A 15789-nucleotide genomic window follows, 5' to 3' on the forward strand; every position below is an offset into this window, starting at 1 on the left:
CCAACAACACATCTACTTTGTCACTGCTAGACTGTGTATTAGACTAAGTGCTCGATCATACGTTTTGGATATTTTTTCTCGCTTATTATTTTTTCTTTCCAGATTTTCCTGCACGGAAACAACTTAAACAGCCTCCACCAGCTAATACACCCTGAATTTTTGCCATCTGAATTTGGAGGCACTCTTCCTCCTTATGACATGGGGACGTGGGCCCGGACGTTGCTCGGTCCTGACTACAGCGACGAAAATGACTACACTCACACTTCCTATAATGCAATGCACGTGAAACACACATCCTCCAATCTGGAGAGAGAATGCTCACCCAAGCCAATGAAGAGGTAAGGTCTGGGTTAGCAGAGCCTTCCAGTTAGAGCTCAAGAGGCATTTTTGATATGGGGGCTATTTTGGGTAACCCTGGTAACTCAGATGGTAAAGAATCTGCCTGCAGTGCAGGAGACTCAGTTTCGATCCTTGGGTCAGGAAGAACCCCAGGAGAAGGGAATGTCAACCCACCCCAGTGTTTTGCCTGGAAAATCCCATGGACAGAGGAGCCTGGCGGGCTACAGTCCATGGGCTCGCAAAGAGTCAGACACGATTGAGCATGCATGCATTGTGAGTTAAGTAATTGAAGACCTTTATAGGCACAGAACTTGAATAAAATAAATTGTAATACATTCTCAGCTGATTTCACCAAAATTGAAAGTAAATGCGGCTTGGCTAGCTCAGAAATACTGTTATCCCCATTGTATGAAAGAAGCAGTAGAAGGCTTGGCCCTTGGTCATGTCATGATTACAGTTCTGGTCTTGAGGGAGTCTGTTAATTCACACAGAATGAATGTGGGACCTTTGAGACACATTGGAGGAAAAAGCAACCTGCTAGAAAATGTTGCTATCATCGATGCATTTGGAACCATTTATTGAGCATTTACTTGGCCACAGGCACTGATTGGGCACTGGGAGTATGAAAATAAATAAAGACATAAAAGGAAAAAGACAGAGAACAGGGCCTTGGGAAAATCTGCCAAGTAAGACTTCTAGCAACCTGTTTCTACTGTGAGTGACAGCTGAGCTGGGCTCCGAAGGATGAGAATCAGCAGCCCAGGCTTACAGAGGGGGAAAAACAAGACAGACAGAGGTGTGGAGGCTGTGGAGGGGTGGGATATTCTGGTGTGGCAAATTGGTGTGAAAGGTTCCGGGGTGAGAGTGGGAATGAAGTTCTACAGATGGCTGGTTGCAGGTGGGGAAGTACAGTGTATGCTGTCAATAGAAGACCACGAGTGAGGGCTTTTTAAATGGATATACAAATAATGTGCAAGTACTTTGTTATTATAATCAGTAAAGCCTTATTTTACCTTTTCAACCTCAAGTCCCCAATCTCAATCTCTATGCCTCCCTACAGGAGGGGTTGGACTGGGGTGGGCCTTTCTATTCTCTTTTCTGTACATTCAGTTCAGTTCAGTTCAGTTGCTCAGTCGTGTCCGACTCTTTGCGACCCCATGAATCGGAGCACACCAGGCCTCCCTGTCCATCACCAACTCCCGCAGTTCACTCAGACTCATGTCCATCGAGTCAGTGATGCCATCCAGCCATCTCATCCTGTCGTCCCCTTCTTGTCCTGCCCCCAATCCCTCCCAGCATCAGAGTCTTTTCCAATGAGTCAACTCTTCCCATGAGGTGGCCAAAGTACTGGAGTTTCAGCTTTAGCATCATTCCTTCCAAAGAAATCCCAGGGCTGATCTCCTTCAGAATGGACTGATTGGATCTCCTTGCAGTCCAAGGGACTCTCAAAAGTCTTCTCCAACACCACAGTTCAAGAGCATCAATTCTTCGACACTCAGCTTTCTTCACAGTCCAACTCTCACATCCATACCTGACCACTGGAAAAACCATAGCCTTGAATAGATGGACCTTTGTTGGCAAAGTGATGTCTCTGCTTTTCAACATGCTATCTAGGTTTGTCCTAACTTTTCTTCCAAGGAGTAAGTGTCTTTTAATTTCATGGCTGCAGTCACCATCTGCAGTGATTTTGGAGCCTCCCAAAATAAAGTCTGACACTGTTTCCCCATCTATTTTCCATGATGTGATGGGACCAGATGCCATGATCTTCGTTTTCTGAATGTTGAGCTTTAAGCCAACTTTTTCACTCTCCTCTTTCACTTTCATCAAGAGGCTTTCCATACATTACACATAGCTATATGCACCCAGAGACAATATCTAATATTGTGTATTGTGTGGTCTAGTTCGATAGGGCTGCTGTGACAAAGTACCGCAGTCTAGAATGGACCAGGTGCCTTAAATCAGGGGTCCCTGACCCAGTATTGGTCCAGTACTGGTCCAAGGCCAAAATACTGGTCCATGGCCTATTGGGAACCGGGCCACACAGCAGGAGGTGAGCACCAGGCAAGAGAGTGAAATTTCATCTGCATTTACAGCTTCTCCCTATTGCTCTTCCATCATCCCCGGATGGTAACATCTAACTGCAGGAAAACAAGCTCAGAGTTCCCTCTGGTTTTGTATTATGGTGAATTATATAATTATTTCATCATATATATTATAAGGTAGCGTGTTCACTTGCTCTGTTGTGTCCATCTCTCTGCGGCCTCATCGACTGTAGTCCACCAGGCTCTTTTGTCCATGGGATTCTCCAGGCAAGAATACTGGGGTGGGTTGCTGGACCCTCCTCCAGGGCATCTTCCTGACCCAGGGATTGAACCTGTGTCTCTTACATCTACTTGCACAGGCAGGTGGGTTCTTCACCACTAGTGACACCTGGGAAGACCCTATATATCACAATGTAATAATAGAAATAAAATGCAAAATAAATGTAATGTGCTGGAATCATTCTGAAACCATCTCCTCCTGCCACCCTGTTCCATAGAAAAACTGTCTTCCATGAAACCGGTCCCTGGTGCCAAAAAGGTTGGGGACCACTGCCTTAAACAATAGAAAGTTATTCTCTCACAGTATGGAGGCTACAAGTCCAAGGTTAAGGTGTCTGCAGGTTGGTGCCCTCTGAGGCCTCTCTCCTCGGCTTGTAGATGGCTATCCTCTCTCTGTGTCTTCACTGGGTTTCCCTTCATGCATCTTTATCTGTATCCTAATTTCCTCTTCTTATAAGGACACTAGTCATATTGGCTTAGGGCCCACCTTTTTCTGGGCTCCAAAATCACTGCAGATGGTGACTGCAGCCATGAAGGAAAGTTAGAACAAACCTAGATAGCATATTGAAAAGCAGAGACATTACTTTGCCAACAAAGATCCGTCTGGTCAAGGCTATGGTTTTTCCAGTGGTCATGTATGAATGTGAGAGTTGGACTGTGAAGAAGGCTGAGTGTCGAAGAATTGATGCTTTTGAACTGTGGTGTTGGAGAAGACTCTTGAGAGTCCCTTGGACTGCAAGGAGATCCAACCAGTCCATTCTGAAGGAGATCAGCCCTGGGATTTCTTTGGAAGGAATGATGCTAAAGCTGAAACTCCAGTACTTTGGCCACCTCATGCGAAGAGTTGACTCACTGGAAAAGACTCTGATGCTAGGAGGGATTGGGGGCAGGAGGAGAAGGGGACGACAGAGGATGAGATGGCTGGATGGCATCACTGACTCGATGGACGTGAGTCTGAGTGAACTGCGGGAGTTGGTGATGGACAGGGAGGCCTGGCGTGCTGCGATTCATGGGGTTGCAAAGAGTCGGACACGACTGAGCGACTGAACTTAACTGACTGACTGTTTGGTCAATATCTTAATAACCTCCTTAAAGATGCTATCTCCAAATATAGTCACAGTCTGAGATACTGGGGGTTAGGACGTCAACATATGAATTTGAAGGGGGACACACATAGTTAATCTGTCTTTATGTAAGCTCCTTTGATGTTGGTAATGTAGGTGTAGCTCATGTTTTCAGTGCTGTGTCATGTTCCAGAAAGTGGATATATCACAGTGCAGCCATTTATCTTCTGATGGACTGCTAGATTTTTTTCTGAGCTTTTTTTCTCTGTTTTAAGAAGGGCTCAATGAATCTTTTTGATGTGCCTCCTTCCTCTGGGTAGATGTGGGGCCCTGTAGCTGCTGGGTCAGAGGACTGTGCAACTTAAGTTTCAATCACTGCCTAGAGACCCTCCAAAATGACCTCACTCCCATTTTGGGTGTGTGAGAATATCCCTCTCAGACCCATTAAAAGTGCTTGATATTAGCAGACTTCACTTTTTTTCTCTTGAGTTATAATTGACATAATGCTTCTGAGGTGGCTCAGTGGGGAAAGAATCCTCCTGCAGTGCAGGAGGGGCAGGAGATGTGGGTTTGATCCTGGGGTTGGGAAGATCCCTTGAAGGAGGGCATGGCAACTCACTCCAGTATTCTTGCCTGGAGAGTTCCAGGCAAGAGGAGCCTAGCAGGCTACAGACCATGAGGTCACAAAGAATCGGACATGACTGAGCGACTGAGCACACACAAGGTGTACAATATAATGATTTGACTTACATAAGGATGAAATGATTATCACATACATTTAGTGAACATCCCTCATTTCATATAAATACAAAATTAAAGAAATAGAAAAACTTTGGTTCCGTGTAATGAGAACTCTGAAGACATACTCTCTTAACAACTTTCACATATAACATGAGCAGTTTTAATTCTATCAATCATTTTGTACATTATATCCCTAGAACTTAATTTATCTTTTTGAAAAAATATTTTATTTCTTCACCTGCGCCAGGTCTTAGCTGTGGCGTGAGAACTCTTGGTTGTGGCCTGTGCGATCTAGTTCCCTGACCAGGGATGGAACTCAGGCCCCCTGCATCTGGAGCATGGAGTCTCAGCCCCCAGGGCACCAGGGAAGTCCCCTTATTTATCTTGTAACTGAGAGTTTGTACCTCTTGACCACCTTCATCCAATTTTCCCTCCTCCTACCCCCTGCCTCTGGTGACCACAAATCTGATCTCCTTTACCATGAGTTGTCTGTCTTTGATGCGGTTTTAATCATAAGCCTGATGGTAGGACAGCCATATGCTATTTTTGTTTTCATTCGTATTTTCCCACCAGACATAGTTAAATACAGTTATGATCTGAGTTTTGTAAGGATCATGGAATTAGCAGAGAAGAGGGACTAAAAGCCATCAGCAGGCTGATATGGGGGCTCAGGTGAGAAGATGAGGCCAGAACTGACGCTGAATCTGCAGAAGGACAGCTAAATTCTGGAGAAGTTTGGGGAAGGAGTACTAACGCAAGTTCGTGCGCCTGATACAGTGAGGCCAAACAAACGGAAACCTTGGAGTTTGGAGCCGAGAAAGGGTTACTGCAGGGTCCTGCAAGGAGACCGGCGGCTGATGCCTAAAAGGCCCTGAGCTCCCCAGAGGCTTTCAGCAAAGCGTTTTTAAAAGGCAGGTGGGCATTGAAACATGTATATTACCATATGTAAAATAAATGACCTGTGCAAGTTTGATGCATGAAACAGGGCACCCCAAACCAGTGCTCTGGTACAACCCAGAGGGAAGGGATGGGGAGGGAGATGGAGGGGAGGTCAGGATGGGGGGACACATGTACACCTGTGGCTGATTCATGTTGATGTACGGCAAAAACCACCACAATATTTTAAAGTAATTGTCCTCCAATTAAAATTGATAAAATAATTAAAACAGAAAAAGTCAGGTGGGGAGAAGGGTGGTGTCGCAGGGTACTTGGGCAGCTCCTGCACAGTTCTCTGATTGACTGATGGTGAGGTCATAGGGTGGTGTCACAGGGGTTCACATTGTCAGTCCTTAGGTTCCAGGAGGTCTGGGGCTACATGCTCAGTAGTTAACATCTTCCGTCTGTTGAAGAGGGAAGGGTTTTTCACATCTGCAAAACAGCTCAGGAAATGTGCATCAAATACTGTTACCTAGGTGCTTCAGAGAAGAGCTAGAACAGAGGATATGGGGGAGGGCCTGTCCTGGGAAGGTCCTCTGGGGTCCTGCTGGGTTTGAGGAAGAGCATCTCTGTTGGAGGTCTTCTTTTGGTAAACAGTAAACAGTGGGTAACAGTAAACAAAGTCTGGGAGGAGGAGAAGCTGTGTATTTCCTGCTCGGTCATAATGATTACACTCAAATGTCTGGAACACCTCCCTGCTTGGATGGACGAGATCATTTACTCCCCAGGTTACTACCTTCACTGGGAAGTGGTGGTCATGGTGGCTGAGAGACTGTTGATTTTGTGGCCTCTACAGGGAAGGGACTAAGCTTAGCACCCGAGTCCTGACCACCCCTCAGTCCGGACTACAACACAGTGACAGCTGTAGTGACAACTCACACTTTGACACTGTTCCGAGCCCTTAGCTCATTAAATTCTTTAAGTCCTTACCACAACTGTAAGAAAAAGATGTTGTCTTTATCTCATTTTTACAAATGGGGAAACTGAAACATAGAGTGGTTAAGAATGCCCAAGATCACACTGTGAGTAAATGGCCAAGCTGGGTTTCAGACCTGGGCACGCTGGTTCCCTGTTCTGGGTTTGTGCCCTCTCTAAGATAGGACACACTGCCTGCTTTTCCTTATACATTCTGTCCTCAACTCTTGTGCTAGGCTTCTCTCTCCAATCTCTGCATGGACAGGAATCTCATGTGGCCTGTCCCTACCCGATCTACCCTAAGACCATCACACCCTAGATAGGTCTAAACTTCCAAGGTGAAGGGCATGAAATTGGAATTTGCCACTCTTTCCCCAGATGATCTGAGTTACATCTCTTGGTTGACCAGACATGTCCTGGCTCCAAGTCCCATTTCTGAGTTAATGTTGAGAGTCAGAGGGGATGACACCCTCCATTATTAGCCAGTGAATTCTGGAGGGTAAAGACTTTGTCTAACTAACTCTTAATTTATCTCACTGCCTCCCCAAGAATCCAACTCAACATCCAGCACACAGTAGGCACAGCAGTCACGCTCTACATGCCCACTGCACTCTGTTGCTCAGTTGCTAAGTCATGTCTGACTATGTGACTCCATGGACTGCAACATGCCAGGCTCCTCTGTCCTCCACTATCTCCTAGAGTTTGCTCAAATTCATGTCCACTGAGTCCATGATGCTATCCAACCATCTCATCCTCTCTCACCCTCTTCTCCTTTTGCCTTTTGTCTTCCGCAGCATCAGGGTCTTTTCCAGTGGGTCAACTCTTCACATCAGGTGGCCAAAGTATTGCTCAGTGCATATAGATGAATTAATGTTGAGTAAAATTTACCATCTCCCAAACCCATTCTTGGTGCATTTGCCCAGTCACTTTAACCAGTGTCAGCTCCCAGATGAAAAGAGGTAATTCTCCTGCTTTACCAAGACTGTCCTGGATCTTGCCTCCTGGGATCTTCTAGGGGAGACAAGATGTGCCCACAAATAACTATATTTCACTGCAGAGAGGTGCAATGAAGGAGGGGGAAGAATCTGCTGCAATGCTCTGAGGAAGCTGTCATTAATTTCAACCAGGAAGACTTGGGGGAAGTCTTTGGGGAGATAAGCAGAGCTGACCCGGGTTTTGGAGAATGGTAAAATACCAGGCTCTTCCATCCTTGGAATTCTCCAGGCAAGCATACTGGAGTGGGTTGCCATACCTTCCTCCAAGGGATCTTCCCGATGCAGGGATTAAACCCAGGTCTTCTGCATTGCGGGAAGATTCTTTACCGTTTGAGCCACCAAGGAAGCCTGAATATATCAGAGTTAAGATTCAAGACCATGCTGGAGAAGCTGGCAATTGCACACACATCTCATCACCCCTGCAGTCCTACTGTTCTTGGTGGACCCTTGAGGCTTTGCTTGGGGATTTCGGGCAGCAGCAGGATGGACAGAGAGGAGCCTGGTGCTAGTGATGCCAGCAAGAGGGGCTGCTCCTGCTGTCAGACTGTGCCTGCTGTCGGGTGCCTTGCAGACAGAGGTCTGTGATGGCTTAGAAGATTACAGGGGCAGAACATCCAGCATTCAGAGCATCTTTTGACCCCTAAGGACCAAGTGTTTGCGTGTGCATGCTCAGTCTCTCAGTCATGTTCAACTCTTTTATCACTGTAGCCCACCAGGCTCCTCTGTCCATGGGATTTTTCAGGCAAGAATATTGGAGTGGGTTGCCATTCCCTGCTCAAGGGGATCTTCCCCACCCAGGGATCAAACCCGAGTCTCCTGTGTCTCCTGCACTGACAGGCAGATTCTTTGCCACTGAGCCACCTGGGAAGCCCAGAGGAGACAGGAAAACTGGAAACAACTGGAGGAAACTTTACAGGTCCTCTCTTCCAGTTCCCCACTCCATATGGTGGTCTGTCCTCTAGCACAGTCTGTCAGGCAGCCCCAAGTTGCACTGTCCAGAGATGGGCAGGCAGCTTGTGGGGCAGCACGTGCCTGCTCCAGGGCTTAAGGAAATGTCTCTATATTCTGATGACCCGGTGACCTGGGTCTGACCTCAGGAACAGTGCTGTCACTTCCAGTGGGTAGACATCGTCCATGATCCTAACCCTGCCATGCGTTCCAACAGTCTTCTGGCCCCTTGGGAACCCAATGGGCTTTTGTGAGTGTTCTTGGGGCCTGATCACTTTTCATTATGTGCTTTAGGAGCACAAATGGCCACTGAGCTCCAATCATCTGGGAACAATGCATTCTGGCACATGTGTAAACTTAAGCTTGTATGAGGTTCTCAGTGAATAAGTGGTCCTAACACCTCTTCTTCCCCAGATAATTTTGGCTCAACACTTAAGCAGAAAAAACTTTAAAAAAATTATTAGTTTAAATGAAATTTTCTCTACATAAATTATTCCTAGAACAATCTGTTCTTTGATACAATAATGACTTTGTGGGCTGAGTTTTAACTTCTTGTTTTTCATTTTATTTTTTATAGTCTATTTCCTTGTTCTCAGGTCATTGGCTGTCACTTTCTGCTTTTGGGATGGTGTGGCTCTGAAGCACCTAATTTCCTCCTAATTTATTTATTACTGGAATATGTTTTACATACAGAAAGTAGGTAGCCAAACTTTTTTTTAGCCAAATTTTTAACTTCTGTCCAATTTTGTATTTTGAGAAGGAAATAACAACCCACTCCAGTATTCTTGTCTGGGAAATCCCACAGACAGAGAAGCCTGGGGGGCTGCAGTCCATGGGGTCGCAAAGAATCAGACACAACAGTGACTAAGCCCTGAGTAGGCTTTGTATTAAGCTCTAATAAGTATTGACAGAATGTGGTCCACTGGAGAAGGGAATGGCAAACCACTTCAGTATTCTTGCCTTGACAACCCCATGAACAGTATGAAAAGGCAAAATGATAGGATACTGAAAGAGAAACTCCACAGGTCAGTAGGTGCCCAATATGCTACTGGAGATCAGTGGAGAAATAACTTCAGAAAGAATGAAGGGATGGAGCCAAAGCAAAAACAATACCCAGCTCTGGATGTGACTGGTGATAGAAGCAAGGTCCAATGCTGTAAAGAGCAATATTGCATAGGAACCTGGAATGTCAGGTCCATGAATCAAGACAAATTGGAAGTGATCAAACAAGAGATGGCAAGAGTGAATGTCAACATTCTAGAAATCAACAAACTGAAATGGACTGGAATGGGTGAATTTAACTCAGATGACCATTATATCTACTACTGCGGGCAGGAATCCCTCAGAAGAAATGGAGTGGCCATCATGGTCAACAAAAGAGTCCGAAATGCAGTACTTGATGCAATCTCAAAAACGACAGAATGATTGTTCGTTTCCAAGGCAAACCATTCAATATCACAGTAATCCAAGTCTATGCCCCAACCAGTACGCTGAAGAACCTGAAGTTGAATGGTTCTATGAAGACCTACAAGACCTTTTAGAACTAACACCCAAAAAAGATATCCTTTTCATTATAGGGGACTGGAATGCAAAAGTAGGAAGTCAAGAAACACCTGGAGTAACAGGCAAATTTGGCCTTGGAATACGGAATGAAGCAGGGCAAAGACTAATAGAGTTTTGCCAAGAAAATGCACTGGTCATAACAAACACCCTCTTCCAACAACAAGAGAAGACTCTATACATGGACATCACCAGATGGTCAACACCGAAATCAGATTGATTATATTCTTTGCAGCCAAAGATGGAGAAGCCCTATACAGTCAACAAAAACAAGACCAGGAACTGACTGTGGCTCAGACCATGAACTCCTTATTGCCAAATTCAGACTTAAATTGAAGAAAGTAGGGAAAACCACTAGACCATTCAGGTATGACCTAAATCAAATCCCTTATGATTATACAGTGGAAGTGAGAAATAGATTTAAGGGCCTAGATCTGATAGATAGAGTGCCTGATGAGCTATGGAATGAGGTTCATGACATTGTACAGGAGACAGGAATCAAGACCATTCCCATGGAAAAGAAATGCAAAAAAGCAAAATGGCTGTCTGGGGAGGCCTTACAAATAGCTGTGAAAAGAAGAGAAGCGAAAAGCAAAGGAGAAAAGGAAAGATATAAACATCTGAATGCAGAGTTCCAAAGAATAGCAAGAAGAGATAAGAAAGCCTTCTTCAGCAATCAATGCAAAGAAATAGAGGAAAACAACAGAATTGGAAAGACTAGGGATCTCTTCAAGAAAATCAGAGATACCAAAGGAACATTTCATGCAAAGATGGGCTTGATAAAGGACAGAAATGGTATGGACCTAACAAAAGCAGAAGATGTTAAGAAGAGATGGCAAGAATACACAGAAGAACTGTACAAAAAAGATCTTCACGACCCAGATAATCACGATGGTGTGATCACTGACCTAGAGCCAGACATCCTGAAATGTGAAGTCAAGTGGGCCTTAGAAAGCATCACTACGAACAAAGCTAGTGGAGGTGATGGAATTCCAGTGGAGCTGTTTCAAATCCTGAAAGATGATGCTGTGAAAGTGCTGCACTCAACATGCCAGCAAATTTGGAAAACTCAGCAGTGGCCCCAGGACGAGAAAAGGTCAGTTTTCATTCCAATCCCAAAGAAAGGCAATGCCAAAGAATGCTCAAACTACCACACAATTGCACTCATCTCACACGCTAGTAAAGTAATGCTCAAAATTCTCCAAGCCAGGCTTCAGCAATATGTGAACCGTGAACTTCCTGATGTTCAAGCTGGTTTTAGAAAAGGCAGAGGAACCAGAGATCAAATTGCCAACATCTGCTGGATCATCGAAAAAGCCAGAGAGTTCCAGAAAAACATCTATTTCTGCTTTATTGACTATGCCAAAGCCTTTGACTGTGTGGATCACAATAAACTGTGGAAAATTCTGAAAGAGATGGGAATACCAGACCACCTGATCTGCCTCTTGAGAAATTTGTATGCAGGTCAGGAAGCAACAGTTAGAACTGGACATGGAACAATAGACTGGTTCCAAATAGGAAAAGGAGTTCGTCAAGGCTGTATATTGTCACCCTGTTTATTTAACTTATATGCAGAGTACATCATGAGAAACGCTGGACTGGAAGAAACACAAACTGGAATCAAGATTGCCGGGAGAAATATCAATAACCTCAGATATGCAGATGACATCACCCTTATGGCAGAAAGTGAAGAGGAACTCAAAAGCCTCTTGATGATAGTGAAAGTGGAGAGTGAAAAAGTTGGCTTAAGTTCAACATTCAGAAAATGAAGATCATGGCATCCGGTCCCACCACTTCATGGGAAATAGATGGGGAAACAGTGGAAACAGTGTCAGACTTTATTTTTCTGGGCTCCAAAATCACTGTAGATGGTGACTGCAGCCATGAAATTAAAAGATGCTTACTCCTTGGAAGGAAAGTTATGACCAACCTAGATAGCATATTCAAAAGCAGAGACATTACTTTGCCAGCAAAGGTTCGTCTAGTCAAGGCTATGGTTTTTCCTGTGGTCATGTATGGATGTGAGAGTTGGACTGTGAAGAAGGCTGAGTGCCAAAGAATTGATGCTTTTGAACTGTGGTGTTGGAGAAGACTCTTGAGAGTCCCTTGGACTACAAGGAGATCCAACCAGTCCATTCTGAAGGAGATCAGCCCTGGGATTTCTTTGGAAGGAATGATGCTAAAGCTGAAACTCCAGTACTTTGGCCACTTCTTGCGAAGAGTTGACTCGTTGGAAAAGACTCTGATGCTGGGAGGGATTGGGGGCAGGAGGAGAAGGGGACGACAGAGGATGAGATGGCTGGATGGCATCACTGACTCGATGGACATGAATCTGAGTGAACTGCGGGAGTTGGTGATGGACAGGGAGGCCTGGCGTGCTGCTATTCATGGTGTCGCAAGGAGTCGGACACGACTGAGTGACTGATCTGATCTGATCTACATAAGTATTTGGCTGCAAATATGTTGGTAAGCCGGTACGTCGTATCTAACTCTTTGCGACCCCATGGACTGCAGCATGCCAGGTATCCCCCTATCCTTCACCATCTCCTGGAGTTTGCTCAAACTCATGTGCATGGAGTTGGTGATGACATCCAACCATCTTATTCTCTGTAGCTCCGTCCTGCCCTCAATCTTTCCCGGCCTCTGACATCTTTTCCAGTGAATCGACTCTTCGCATCAGGTAGCCAAAGTATTGGAGCTTCAGCTTCAGCATCGGTTCTTCCAATGAATACTCGGGGTTGATTTGTGAATATGACAAAACTCCAGCCACATTGCTTTAAACAATAAGGAAAATGTATTATTTCACATAATAAAATAACAAAGTAAGGTGGCTACAGGAATGTTTATTCTAGTGGCCTAGTGGGAATGTTTATTCCAGTGGTCAGTAGTTGTCCCCGGAAGCCAGGTTCTGACCCCTGCATCCAGCAGAAGGGAAGAATTCTCAGGCAGGAATCCACCCTGATTCACACAGGGTGAATCCAAACCAAAGGAGATTTTTCTGCCTGGGAAAGAGGAGGGGATGGCTTGGACTGGAAACCAGCAACTCTGCTTCAGGCTTGGGAAGGCAGATCTGGAATTTCTGCTTCATGAAGCAAGTACATGGTCTTTAAATCAGTCCGTTGATTTTGTGACATCTTTCTCAGTTGTTGGGATTGGTTTATTAGTTACTTTCTTCTTCTAGCCTATATCTCTAGTAAAGTAATTAGAATGGCTATGTTGTTGGTTAGTCGCTAAGTTGTCTCCCACTCTTTTGTGACCCCATGGACTGTAGCCCACCAAACTCCTCTGTCCATGGAATTTCCCAGGCAAGGATACTGGAGTGGGTTGTCAGTTCCACCCTACAGGGGATCTTCCTGACCCAAGAATTAAACCCGTGTCTCCTGCTTTGACAGGTGGATTCTTTACCACTGAGTCACCAGGGAAGCCCCATAGGGGTATAGATATCATTAAAAAGGCTCTCCCATACAGACATACAGAGAAACACATTATCTTGCGCAAAGAACCTCAGTGCAAAAAGTGACAATATTGTACCACCCATGTAGAAGAGCCCATACATAGTATTTTGGTTATTGATTCTACACTGACTTTCTAACTTGGCATGACATGGCAATAATTCTGCTGCCTTAGGTGTGTACTTACATGTAAAAATGTTTGTTCCCAGGATTTTCCCTTTTTTTTAGATATAGATAGCACCATTCATAGGGTTTCCTGGGTAGCTCAGTGGTAAAGAATCTGCCTTCCAATGCAAGAGACGCAAGAGGCACAAGTTCGATCCCTGGGTCAGGAAGATCCAGGAGGATGTAGGAGGAGATGGCAACCCACTCCATTATTCTAGCCTGGAAAATCCCATGGACAGAGGAGCCTGGCAAGCTACAGTCCATGGGGCTGCAAAGAGTCAAGAATGACCGAACCACTGAGCACACACGTACACAGCACCATTCATAGTGTCAAACTGTCAATTTGTGTCATTTCCAGTAATTTGGGGGGGTTTGGTGCAGCCTGAGCATAAATAAAGTTTGGGTGAATATATGCAATAACTCCTGCATTTATTTATTAAACCTTTAAAACTTAAGAGAGAATTATTTTCAGAGAAAGAGGCTTTATTTTTTTTTATTTTATTTTATTTTTAAACTTTACATAATTGTATTAGTTTTGCCAAATATCAAAATGAATCCGCCACAGGTATACATGTGTTCCCCATCCTGAACCCTCCTCCCTCCTCCCTCCCCATACCATCCCTCTGGGTCGTCCCAGTGCACTAGCCCCAAGCATCCAGTATCGTGCATCAAACCTGGACTGGCAACTCGTTTCTTACATGATATTTTACATGTTTCAATGTCATTCTCCCAAATCTTCCCACCCTCTCCCTCTCCCACAGAGTCCATAAGACTGTTCTATACATCAGTGTCTCTTTTGCTGTCTCGTACACCAGGTTATTGTTACCATCTTTCTAAATTCCATATATATGCGTTAGTATACTGTATTTATGTTTTTCCTTCTGGCTTACTTCACTCTGTATAATAGGCTCCAGTTTCATCCACCTCATTAGAACTGATTCAAATGTATTCTTTTTAATGGCTGAGTAGTACTCCATTGTGTATATGTACCACGGCTTTCTTATCCATTCATCTTCTGATGGACATCTAGGTTGCTTCCATGTCCTGGCTATTATAAACAGTGCTGCGATGAACATTGGGGTACACGTGTCTCTTTCCCTTCTGGTTTCCTCGGTGTGTATGCCCAGCAGTGGGATTGCTGGATCATAAGGCAGTTCTATTTCCAGTTTTTTAAGGAATCTCCACACTGTTCTCCATAGTGGCTTTACTAGTTTGCATTCCCACCAACAGTGTAAGAGGGTTCCCTTTTCTCCACACCCTCTCCAGCATTTATTATTTGTAGACTTTTGGATCGCAGCCATGAGTGATATTGAGCATCTTTTCATGTGTTTGTTAGCCATCTGTATGTCTTCTTTGGAGAAATGTCTATTTAGTTCTTTGGCCCATTTTTTGATTGGGTCGTTTATTTTTCTGGAGTTGAGCTGTAGGAGTTGCTTGTATATTTTTGAGATTAGTTGTTTGTCAGTTTCTTCATTTGCTATTATTTTCTCCCATTCTGAAGGCTGTCTTTTCACCTTGCTAATAGTTTCCTTTGATGTGCAGAAGCTTTTAAGGTTAATTAGGTCCCATTTGTTTATTTTTGATTTTATTTCCAATATTCTGGGAGGTGAGTCATAGAGGATCCTGCTGTGATGTATGTCAGAGAGTGTTTTGCCTATGTTCTCCTCTAGGAGTTTTATAGTTTCTGGTGTTACGTTTAGATCTTTAATCCATTTTGAGTTTATTTTTGTGTATGGTGTTAGAAAGTGGTCTAGTTTCATTCTTTTACAAGTGGTTGACCAGATTTCCCAGCACCACTTGTTAAAGAGATTGTCTTTAATCCATTGTATATTCTTGCCTCCTTTGTCAAAGATAAGGTGTCCATATGTGCGTGGATTTATCTCTGGGCTTTCTATTTTATTCCATTGATCTATATTTCTGTCTTTGTGCCAGTACCATACTGTCTTGATAACTGTGGCTTTGTAGTAGAGCCTGAAGTCAGGTAGGTTGATTCCTCCAGTTCCATTCTTCTTTCTCAAGATCGCTTTGGCTATTCGAGGTTTTTTGTATTTCCATATAAATTGTGAAAGAGAAAGAGGCTTTAAAGACCCAAGCTGCACCTCCACTCAGGCCAGTAGAGTGGCCCCAACTTTCCAGGAAATGATCCACCTCATCTATCCCATATATTGGGCACTTGGAGGGGCCCAAGCACTTTGGAGTCTTGTCCAAATACATAGTGGAAGGATTGCTTTTGATTCCTTTGACCAGACGCCTCCATCTACATGTTCCCTAAACTTTCCTAGATCCCATGGGAAAGAAGTGGGACGCTATCAAAAGACACTGTGAGCCAGCCACTTTTATGGGAGGGAGTGGA

General features: G+C 44.4%; 1 protein-coding gene across 2 annotated transcripts in view; it reads left to right on the top strand.

The window, feature by feature from the left end:
- The window catches only part of CLVS1 (clavesin 1), a 175607-nt gene that overhangs the window by 142671 nt on the left and 17147 nt on the right, over positions 1-15789 (top strand). For both annotated transcript variants that reach the window (XM_025001621.2, NM_001206009.1), the window contains one exon: positions 103-338. In XM_025001621.2, the coding sequence (XP_024857389.1) occupies positions 103-338 (236 nt within the window). The remainder of the gene's footprint in view (positions 1-102; positions 339-15789) is intronic.

The sequence above is a fragment of the Bos taurus genome, chromosome 14, assembly GCF_002263795.3.
Source record: "Bos taurus isolate L1 Dominette 01449 registration number 42190680 breed Hereford chromosome 14, ARS-UCD2.0, whole genome shotgun sequence".
Lineage (NCBI taxonomy): Eukaryota > Metazoa > Chordata > Mammalia > Artiodactyla > Bovidae > Bos > Bos taurus.